The sequence below is a fragment of the Pinus tabuliformis genome, chromosome 8, assembly GCF_031772625.1.
Source record: "Pinus tabuliformis cultivar Carrire ecotype Pingquan chromosome 8, CPIR1, whole genome shotgun sequence".
Lineage (NCBI taxonomy): Eukaryota > Viridiplantae > Streptophyta > Pinopsida > Pinales > Pinaceae > Pinus > Pinus tabuliformis.
This window is the reverse complement of record NC_142294.1, coordinates 157,871,206-157,883,513: the sequence shown is the minus strand read 5'-3', so window position 1 is coordinate 157,883,513 and position 12,308 is coordinate 157,871,206. Positions and strand designations below refer to the sequence as shown.

Below are 12,308 nucleotides of genomic sequence, written 5' to 3'. Positions count from 1 at the left end.
AATTGATATTTTTTTATTTTTAATTTTTTTTTTTTAGTTTGCAAATGTTTTGGGCCTATGGCTGAGAAACTCAGCCACAGGGCCAAAAAAATTTGCAAACTTAAAAAAAATTTGAAAAAAAAAAACTAAATTGAATACAAAAAATTTAAAAAAATTTACATGGAAAACATTCAAACAAGGTTCATGAAGCCTACCTGAAGTTGGGTCTGATCTGATGAAGCCTCCTTTAGCCTCCTCCAAGAGCTCCTTCACTATGCAATGGAGTCACTCAACACTCATAGAAATTAGCCAAACACTCAAATGACAAGTGAATGACAAATGGAAGGGAGAGAGGTGCTTATAAAGCATTTTCTTCCCTCCAATTTCCCTTTCCCTCCACCTCATTTCCAAAAAAGAAAAGAAAAATAAAATAAAAAATAAAAAAACAATTGCCTTTTGAGGGTCAACGGGTCTTATAAGGGTCTGATGCGGGTCTTATGGCAAACCCACAGGTCTTATATGGGTAGCCGGGTTTAATAAAATACTTGCCGAGTACGGGTCTTAAGCGTGGTTTCTATGCAAGTGACCCGGCTCGCTATAGAACCCGCCAAGACCCGCGAGTCTTATATGGGTGGTGCTTCACTGAATATTAGTGTCGAAATTTTGTTTATGCTTTTGAAATTTATCAGTTGATTTGTGAAAAAGTATTGGTAGCTTCTAGTGTTTTAATTACATTTATATTCAAGTTTAAATCTCAACAATGAACAATGGGGTTTGGACATTAAACTTGATGTGCAAAACAACTTGAAACCGGGTGGGGCTACATGACACAAGTTTCCTACAAATGCTTGAGCTCTTGGGGTTGTTAATGTAAGAAGAAATGGATTTATATATAGAGGAAAGCACTTCTAATAAGATTTTAAGGTCAAGGGCAAAGGAAGGCCAACAAAGCAGTACACATAGCAAAAGAAATACAAACATTTCCAAAAAAGTGAATCATCTTTAGATTCAAAATTTTGCTTTGTTTGCCTAAATATTGGTCCTTTTAATAAGGATAGTTGGCATAGTCTCCAGCACAAAAATTAGAAGGATCAAAAGAATGGAGGTCAAAGAATAATTCTTTGTGGGTTGCGGCCAATTTCATCATCAATGCTAGCAAAACTTTGTGCTACTGGCTCTTTCAAAAAAATTATGTACAAAAAAATATCAATTTCTCTCTCAAACTCATAAATTGATCTTATATATTAAGGCTTGCAAAAAACATTATATAAGCCACCAATCATAGTGAGTTCTGCATCATCTATTGCAGTACATAAACAATATATGTCATTCAACTGCTTTGGAAGAATTAATAAGAACCACTAGAATACTAAAACACATTCACACGCTTGTTTTACTGTAAAACATTCTTTCTTTTAAAAATCTATGGGGAATATTTAATGGAACAAAAATAAAAATGGCATCACTAAATTGTTAGATTTTATTGAACCCAACAACTTGGCAATTTAACACCTAGCAGATTATTACAAATCTACTTAAGAAAAAAAGAAGCACAACTGGGATCTTAACAAGATTTAAACAAGGGAAGAAAAATAAACAACCAATCTCAATCACACAAGCAATTTTTTTCCCAATCAAACAATTCTTCATTAAAATAACTTCAAAACTTACTTGACCTTGCTTACTATGAAAATGACCCTCTAAGGAACTTACTTATACAACAACACCCTGGATTTGTTGATCAAACCCTAGATATGTCCTTTGATCTATCTCTTAGCTGATTTGGATCGCCCTTATTGCTTTTTGCGTTTGTTTGGGACCTGTCACACTTGAATGGAAGTCATTTTCCACCCAATCACTGAGCTCAAGAAAGCCTTCTCCTTTACACGTGCGAGCCTTAGAAAGATCAGATTTCGGCCTTTCCTTTTCTCCCTTGACTTCGCTTTCTTTTTCTCTCTACTATAGAAGAATAGGAGATGAGATGATATGAATTCTTGTCTCTAAATGAGCTCAACTGGACCTTTATTTATACTTGTCTAGAGGCAGTGGAATAGGTATCTCTTCTTGGGTAGGGTTAACTTGACAGGTAGGGTCGATTTGACTTCTTGAGGTGAATTTTGACTCAAATTACATCTTTTGAATTTTTTTTTCTTAGGTTATGAATAAGCCTTTGACTTTGACCAATACAAATAATAATGAGCATGAAGAACATGCTTGAATAAAATAATAATTTGACTTGAGCATGAAACCCGTGCTTGAAAAATAAATAAATCTTAGCATGAAAAAGAGCATGCTAGTAAAGATAATCAATTTATTAATCATGAAAATTTACATTATGAAGACCAGCCATAGTTACATCTTTCAACACTTGGCTCTATCACTTCAAATGGTCTCAGCTCTAATACCAAGTGAAGGTTACTAAACCAGTAAAATATGGAGCAATGCACAAATTTAACAACAATAAAATAAGCTCAAACCTTTTCATTAAGAAAACCAATATTTATACATGTTTATGAGCAAATGCTCGACCCAATCAATTCCTACAATCTCTCCACATGTATCTCAACTAATATTTCTCTATCTAAAATAAAACCTTCGAGACATATCAAATACATAACAACAATAATTCTAGAATATGACAAATGATCATTATTCTAACAAAAGGGAACACAATATATCAACAATATGGAGTTATACAATGCACTGATGAAAGAAAATCTCGAGTCATAGGAAGCACAAAATGAAAACAACAGTAACAACAAATGTCAAGAAGCAAAAGAAGAACAAAATGATCTTTCTGTTGATTTGGGGTAGCATCGCATGTGCTCTAGCCACGAAATTTGGTGGAGAGGTTGGGGCACATGAGATCTCCAATACCCAGAAAGGGTTTGGGCAGATTCTAAACAGATCAGGGGATATTAAAATAATTAATATTTTTAATGGAGTCCTTGAGTCTAAACTTAGGGAAAATAAAATATTAATGTGTATCTAAGTCACATGACACGAGGACACGAGACACGAAGGACACGTGAATACGAGTATTCAATACGAAATGCAGCAACCCGGAAACAGGACACGAGGGACATGTTATATATATATATATATATATATATATATATATATATATATATATATATACCGAAATATAGTTTTTGATCCATATTAAATTGCAGGCTGCAACTTATCTAATCAAATTAAAATATAATTACTTCAAAGTTCATAGTTCATTTAAAAAAAATAAATAGAATAAGAATTTACTATTTAGAAATTAGAATGTGATATGCTTGGTCTTGATTCTTGAATATTCAATGTTCATTGAGGAAGATTTGATGAATCTGGGAGAACTGGGAAGATGACTGCCGCCTTCAATGCCACTTTTATAGCCCTAATCTTAAATCTGATGATCCTTCTTCCTTTGAGGAATTAAGGTCCATTTATTTTTGTAATAGTATTTATAAGACTATGAAAGAGACAATTTTCTGTGGTCTGGAGGCATGGGAATGGGTAAAAAATTTGCCATCTATATGGCAAGATATCCTTCGTGTGCAATAAATTGAAGGCTATACAACTTGCAATTATAGTTCAATACTTCTGTCAAAGAAGGTATATGTCATTGATGCCACTACATATTTATTGTTCACTCATGCTTTGCGTCTGCTGATGCATTTCAAATATCTCGATCATCACATTTATCCTTGCCCAGTCTCTTCAAAGTAATTGTTACTGATTTTCTCGATAACTTCAATCACATTGTAAGCTTAAACTTTAAAGTTATGCACAATTCGTGAATGCATTCAAAATATGAATCTCACATGATGGTGGGAGCTACATAGCGGTAAAAGAACAGTTAGACAAATGTAATAAAAAGAAGACAAAAAAAAAGTTAATGGAACATCAGAACTTAGATTATCCCTTCAGAGTAAAGAGATTCAAAATATAGTCAGAAACATGCCTCTAAACACGGTTGAATTGAAAACATAACAGGTGAGTACACAAGTAGAAATTTGTTTTACTTGAATTATAGGTGAGAAAGTCAAGAAGCTTGCATTTTATGATATTATAATCATACATTACTTGCAAATTAAAATTACCATAGAAGTTCCCAGATCTTAAAAGATGACAAGATGGGCAACTACTTGAATTCACACTTCATACATGCTGCAAGCATTAGGAAAGAATTCTTCTTCTGTCCATTCTAAGATGTATTTTGTTTTACGACCGAGCAATTAGAGAGTTATAATTATAGACCACATTTATGAATTGCCCATCTCGAAGAATAGTTTGATAGACTGACACAAGTTTTCGAAGCGCATTTCTTTAAGGCTTAAATGTCTTTTAGTGATAGCACATTCAATCCATTAGAAATAATAATCATTCACATTCACCAAAAAGATAGAGAAATCACTGAACCATCTAGAGTGATATCAAGCTACGTAAAAGAAAACCTGCGTGAGAGCCAGCATCGCTTCTAAAGCAACTAACACAATTTCTGTAAGCAAACACGTCACGATGAATATACAACAACGGACCACGATTTACCTGAATGCTACAGCCTGCCAAGTTGCCAAACCTCACATACGTTGCGACCAAACAACTCCACGAGTCCATGGAGATGACTCAGTCCACACTCGGCTCCACACTACGAATATACAACAATGGCTGAGGAAAACGGCGGAGGAAAATAGGGAAAGAACCTCGAAAAAATAATTGCGTGGGCTTTAAACTAGTGATTTCATGGGGTATGTATTCAACCAGAGAAAAACGTTAGGGCAATGTATTCTAGACATCGAATACTTGTTTTCCAGGAGTAGGACACGACTAAAATGCCCGAATACGTTTCACATTTTATAGGACACGATAAAAAACGTTTTCGACAGGTTTTAGCACTGTTTTCGTGTCCGACACGTTAAATACGGGACACGGGACCTTGGAGGACGTGTCTTGTGACTTAGATGTGTATTAATATGAATCTGTGTTAGAATGGTCCAAAAGACATGGATCAAGCCAGATCTAATCTTAGCCGTTGATTAGGGACTTAATCTCGGCCGTTGAGATGTCAACAGGAAAAGTATAAGAGGAGGCTTGAGGGTCACTTGGAGAATACACCAGAGTGATCAATGATCGGGAGAGCAACTGAGGGGCATTGAGTATAGAGAAACAAAGAAAGCAGAGATTGTGCCGGGAGAGCAGTGCAGCAGCCAAGGAGAGTGATGCAGAGGTAGCAAGGGCTCACGCAAAGCCACGCAGAGCACCAGAGAGGCCAGCGTGTCTGACGCAGAGGCCCAGAAAGCTGACGCAGGGCCTCCTGGGGCTGACGCAGACCAAGAAAGGCTGACGCATGGCCAGCGTGAGACAGAGAGGGGCTGACACAGTCCAGATTGGGCAGATGCTGGGGTTGCAGAGCAGTTATGTGTTGAGGAGCTGCTGGAAGGATTTTTTCGGGGTTTCAGCTAGGAGATTTCTCTCAAACTGTGAGGTATAGCTGTTAAGGAAATTCTCTGTTGGGTAGGCCAGTTTTGGCACCCAGATTGTACTATAATATTGCTTAATAAGAAAACCCTCAGATCGCTGCACCGGTTTTCCCACATTGGGTTTTTCGGGGACATTGGTCCAAAAATAATGGTGTCATGTGGTGTGTTTGTTCTTGTTTCTTTTAGTTGTTGATCTGTAATATGTTGAGCATGCACTAGTGTTTATTTTCAGTATTTACTTTGTAAATAACTTGTTAAAGAAAAATAACAAGTAGGTAGGAATAAATCAGAAAAAGTGCATGAAGGGTTTCTAAACTAAGTAAACTTAGAAACTTCAACACTTTCCAAGATTTTCTTAGACCTTGGGAAGAATTATCATTGAATAGAAATGGACATGGCTTGGGATTTGACAAAGTAAACAACTTGCATATTCTAGTTTACTCAAAACTATTTCAACTTGTGAGCACATGATTTCTTGAAATTTTTTAGAATCTTGATAATAAGTGCCAACATTGTCAAAGAGTTGGTCATATAGAGAGTTGGTGTTTTGATCTCCATCCTTGTCTTTATTGTGGGAAGACAAATGACCTATTTGAAAAATGTTGAAAGTAGAAGCAGGCAAGAAGACAATTCATTATGGATGGATAAAGTCTTGGAGATGGAATCAAGAAGTAAAGAAGTTGCATATGTCTTACCATCCAGTCAAAACAGAGGTAAAGACAGAAAAAAGAAGGAATGACAAAAGAAAAAAGCTATTAAACATTTATTCTAGATGATTTTGGGCATGACCTAGATCCATTTCTATATATTCTCTAAAATCCAAAGATGAATCAAAGATGGTATTCTCCATAACTCAAGGGAGGTAGCACATTGATCAAAAGATAGTCTTACACCTTCGGGGGGAAGGGTACGATGATGAAATTCTCCGACACCTTAACGGGGGTAGTAACGGGGGTAGTAAAGATGGTTAGTGGTAAACCAAAATTACCACTTGTTCAAATCGAATTGGTTAGTGGTCATTCAAAACCACCATATAAGGAATCCAAAGCTCTAGCTTGGATCCTTTTAACTATGAATTATTGAACAACAAAAGAATCCAATGCTCAGGCTTGGATCACCTCAACAAATTTCTCAGTTTGCACTTGGCAAGGGGGAATATTATATATCAATGGTGATAGTTAGGCTTCAAGTTTTGAAGTTTATCAAAATCAAAATTCAATTAGCTTTTTGGAATTCCAACATAGCAACTGGTCTCTTCAATATGCAGTCACCAATCATTTCGATTATTCATTGGGAATGATCAGACATGGTAGTTGTTCACTTCTAGAAATTGGCGTTTTCTCAGGGATATGTTCATCGAAACTCAGTTCAATAGATTTAGATTGAAGATGGTACAAGTTATTGGTATAATTATTCAGGCTTGTGATTGATGGTGTGAATGTTACAGTGTACACTATAGTCCCTAGACAATCAAAAAGTGTAAGACCACATTGATGTGAGTTGTTAATCCTTAACTTTGATGAGGTGTTGTCATGATCCACTGATGAGTTGTCAGTGAGATCTATATCTAGGATTGTGAAATTCATGTACTATAAATTTATATTGAGATCAGTACAATGTGTTGAATATGGATCCATATTTTGTCTCGTTTTGCTTGTGCTCAATTCTTGACACTTTTTCTTGAACATAGGAAGTTCTCCCTGAAAAGCTCAACTTTCTAATGACAAGAGAATGCTTTTTGCAACCTCCAATCACAGTTCCAAGCTCTCAAAATCCTGGCCCCTCGAGCTTGCCCTTTGCCCTCTCAAAACCCTAAATGTGTGGATGAAATAATGCAACTAGAAGGCCTTTAATAAGCTCTAGAACCTATCGTGTGGGGCCTCTTATCAGTCAGAATTGTAACTTGGAGAATTAGTGCCAAGGGGTCTGATAACCTATCTCCAACAATGAATCTCCCACTTCTGCATTAGAGCTCCCTAATCCAAGAGGGGGTATCTCTGATTTTATCTGTTGATCTAAAGTCTGAAAATATGCAACTGAATACCCCAAATCAACGAATATTAAAAGCAGATCTGCAATTGCAGATCAGCAATCAGATTCTTGAAATCTGTGAACTAATCTTCAAAGTTATTACCCAAAACTTGGAAAGATTGATCTTGTAACTTTAATGAGCAGTGCCAAGTCCATGCTAGTGTAAAGATGGAAAGAAAAGCAAATGAACAATTCCAAATTTGATCTTATTCATTAAACGATCCTAAGACTGAATCATTAAGGCAAAGACAATTCTACTTTGATTGAATTCTCAACAGTAATGTGTTTTCACAAACCAAACAAGTTAGCTTTATTTAATCAAACATGTGAAGTGCATAAATCTGATACAATTTCAGACCCTAGCTTGTCAGAAGGTGCCAGAGGTGACTTAGAATATTTGTTGTCACTACGTTGTTAACCTATGAAGACATTTAACATCAGCCCTTTAGACTCACAATTAAGACAAGAAGAATAAGAGGAGAAGAGTTTGATGAACGTGGTCCTATATTTATGCTTGAAGTTGCTCTAAATTCAGCTTGCTATGCTTTTCTAAAAACGTCTTTTAAATTTGATTTGTTTTTCAAAATTATCAGTATGCACTAAAGAACGTGCTTTTTCAAAATTACCTTTTCTTAATTAGAAACTTTCTTTTCTGAAAATAGTTGCACTCGTGAATAAAAAATATAGCTGCATTTAAACAAACGAACAAACAAAAGCAGAGCACCACACTCCAAAAAATTGAAATATTAAAAAAAAACATGGTGCTTTTCTAAAAATAGCCACATTCATAAATAGCACTTCTAAAAGTAGAATGCACTTGGCATCATCTATGTCTTGGCCTGAATACATCTGAAGTAAAGATCCTCACCTTTGTTCACTTGTGACTGCCACCTTCAAACTGCATCTAAAGACAACTCTTGTACTAGGTACTGATCGCTGATCAGGTGATAACATGACATATATAGGAATCTGATTTTTGTTCATTTAATGTACTCTGTACTTTATCGGTATTAATGTTAAGAATGAACAATGCACCTGTCTTGTGTTAGATGCCATAGTTTTGTAAAGAGAAAACAAAGAAAAGGATTGAATGAATTCCTTATTGTGAATTCTTCTTATGAGGCAGTAGCGTTTATAAAGATGTCAGGGTTGTTATCAGCAGTGCCAATTAATTGCATATTGTTCTGTTTTGAGTGATATTATACATTCCTTTGTAAAACCTGACGTGTCACTGGTACTTTAAGATGCTTAAGTGTTTTGTACTTACTGTTTCTTTTGTTTTCAAATCTGGTTGTAGGCCAACAAGCGGAGGCATTGACTACTATAATGAATAACCCTAAAACACTGATGTCACTGAACATATGCAGAAGTTCTAGTTGCATGGTTTCTGCAGACTGCAACTGCAAACCACAGGATCTGAACGAATTTATGAAACCTATTTATGTATATATTGTACTACTATGATAAAAATTGTGGGCTGTAAAGCTGTGAACTCATACTTAGTGGTTCTCTTTTATAAGATTCCATATTTTTTCTGCTATGGAATCTGAGTGCAAATGGAGTTTTTTCCTCACTACAGTGGAGGTGATGGCTTCGGTGATATGTTAAATTGTCTCCAACTTATTGCATTGAAAACTATTTCCGATCCAATGAACATTTACAATATTTTTTGTTTAATCAATGTTTTATGCATTACCCTTTTCTACAGACGAGGGATTATTTCTATCTGCAATGCAAGTGCAAAGCACATGAAATATATTTTCAGATTTATAAAATGACAAAACTGAATTGCGAGACTCTTTTGAAAAGATAATTCATGGATCCTTATGGTTGAACTTAGTCTTACATGTTTTTCTTCTTTCTCCCAGAGAAGTTTTCACCTAAGTTGCAGGAAACCTTGGAGAAGGATCCGTTTCCAGCCGGAAACGAAACGGAAACGAGGAAACTCGTACCGTACGGCCTGGAAACTCATTTTCAGCTGTACTGGCCCGTTTCTGGAGGAGGAAATGTGGCCAGTACAGCCGGAAACGCGTTTCTAGGCCGTACAATGGAGTTTCCTCTTCTAACTTGACTTTTTCTTGCATTTTTTTAAATTTTTTCACTTCTAATTTTTTATTGGGCCACTGAAATATCTTCTAGATGCTTCTAGATGCCTCTCAAGTTATAAAAAATAGGATTTTTTGAGTGGGGCAGCCTAATGTTCAAGCCTGTAGCCCTAGTGTTGATATGCAGTTTATGGTACTGTTAAATTCTTAAAGTAAAAGTCACTTATACTTAAATTTTTAACATTACCATGAAATGACTCAAGATGTTTGAGAGTGGTTTCGCCTTCATTGGATTTCATATGAAGAAAGTAGAATTTTAGATCTCACTCAAAATCCAGCAAAGTTATTTGTTTTTCAGGATTTCAGGATTGGGGGGATTGCAATGTTTCCATTGGATTTTGTCATGTAATAGGGTATGGAACTTGTATTTAATCAAGAGAACCAAGCCCTCTATGCAAGGGAGACTCCCAATAATCAAGAGCACGCAGGGTACTAGGGTATGGAACTTGTATCTAATCAAGAGCACTAAGGTCGTTCGACTATGTAGGAGGAGACTTCCAATCAAGCACGAAACAAGAAATTAGAAATTTCTCGTGGCTGATTTTGGATATTGCTATTTTCATTATGTGATCATTCATGAGTAAATGTGATGTAAATTTAGAGACTTATAGTTTATGCATTGACAATTGACAATTTAATCATAATATAATAAATTAGAATGTATCATATATGCTTTATGATATGCGTTTCCCCGTTTCCAAAATTTGGGGGGGTCACATTTTGTACCCGTGCTCGTTTCGGAAACTCGTACCTGTTTCCTTGTTTCGTGCAACTTAGGTTTTCGCAGTTCTCGTTTGTATAAGCATTCCTAGTATCTAGCTTATACTGTTTCTTGAAGTGGCAAGGTTGTTTTTCCACGAGTGGTATTAGTGGCTTGCATTTACTTGTATCCATGGAAGATGGTAAGTATTATCTTTTCTTCCTTGGTTTCTACCATTTTAGGGCTATATTAGATTATTTTTGCATGCTTTAGGAACAATTTTGCTCCTTTTAATATATAAATTCTGCCTGTTAGAGAAGACATTGGACAACTAAATATAGTCTTTGTTGTTCTTGTTGAGAAATCTAGGGAAAAGAGAATAGGTAATTTCTCTGGTAATGATAACTGCGTGTGAATACTTTTTACTTCTTTTGATTAGGTTCTTCTTTAGCTTGATTATTATATAGTTCTTTTCATCAAACAACTATCAAAATATAAACAACAATGAGACAAGGGACACTAGATGAGGCGATCAGCCAGGGCCAAAATCTCACCAATCTTTAGAGGAAAACCCACCAAATTCTTATTTTTATAGAATCTTCAATTGATGAATTCCATGACCAAGACCCTTGACCTAAGAACCTCTCCAAGACCAAGTCACAAGGCTTCCTTGAAACAATTCTTCTTCCTTGAGTCAACGTTTGTCAATCTGATTATTTCACCATGGATCTCAATTTCTCTTCAAATTTCAGCCTATTGTCACAGGCTTGCAATAATCAGCCTCTTCAGAAACCCTAGTTGCAGCACATGTGAGGGATAAACAATGATTTTATCCCCTGATTCCCTTCTCACATGGATGGAGTCTTTTTCTTTCGCAATTTGGCTTGATAAGTGACTTGATTTCTTCCTCGATTCGGCCTCCTAGGATAGATGTGATAACTCAGCTTCTTCTGCAGCAGATATTACTAATCCTCCTGTGAGAGATATTTGCCCCAAAACAGATCGAAAACATTTCGGATCCTTCTTCTCCCTTCTTCGCTTGATGAGAGGCTCTTATTTTTGTGTTTCACACACTCCTAATTTGGATGCTTGAATGAATGCACTTCAAGTGAGGCCGAGTCCCCCTTTATATAGTAGTCTACCCATGAAAATAAGCTGACTTGTCCTCATGCCTGGGCCAGCATCTCTTTCTAGAACGATCTACATCTTCTTAGGAAGGCCGACTTGATTGAGTACTCGTGACGAGGTCTTGGAGGGTTTTTGACTCTTCTAGTGACTCAGATAAATTCTCTTTTACACCATGTAACATTCCCAAATGTGTTTTCAATACATGACAATGACTCAATTGACTTTATGACTTAATGACCGATTCTAATAGCTCACAATGGGAGCTTTGTCTATAAAATAAAATTTCTTGAGCATGAAACCCTTGTCTCAAGCATAAAATAATTTTATTTTTCTTCTTTACATTAATTACATAAAATCATGATTACATGTCATTATAAAGACTGAACCTAGTTACATATTTCAACAGTTCTGGTGTCAAATAATGACATATGGGAAAAGTTGCTAAGGAAATATTTCATGAACATAACCTTAGTAACTTAGTATAGGAACTAAATAAATTGCTTTGCCAATTAAAAAATGTATATGCACCGCAACATCGGATGGTTCCAAATAAGTGGAATACATCAGAAAGAACTAACTGGTTTGGCTGTGTTGATTACTCATCAAGGCTATTGCCTTACTCAACCATACCATGTCTTCTTGCGTTGCTTATGAAAATATTCTGATCAACCTTCATGGAGATCTAGCTAGTGAAGACTTCAGATGTAGAAGTGGTAGATAACTGTTCAAACCCTATATATGCCTACTTCCTGTACCTTTCTGAATCTTATCTGCAATGACAGGAATGCAGAACTAATTGACAAACAATTATTAGTCATTTAAACATTTTGCACTCACCACAGTTTGTCCCAAGTTCCAAGCAAAACTACTACTTTAATTTCATCTATTTAAAGC

General features: G+C 35.8%; 1 protein-coding gene across 1 annotated transcript in view; it reads left to right on the top strand.

Moving 5' to 3' along the window:
- The window catches only part of LOC149234617 (mitochondrial phosphate carrier protein 1, mitochondrial-like), a 203,908-nt gene extending 194,750 nt beyond the window's left edge, over positions 1–9,158 (top strand). Inside the window, exon 6 of the mRNA XM_089371887.1 lies at positions 8,779–9,158. Coding sequence (XP_089228013.1) covers positions 8,779–8,815 — 37 coding nt within the window. The 3' untranslated portion in view covers positions 8,816–9,158. The remainder of the gene's footprint in view (positions 1–8,778) is intronic.
- Positions 9,159–12,308: the final 3,150 nt, after the last annotated feature.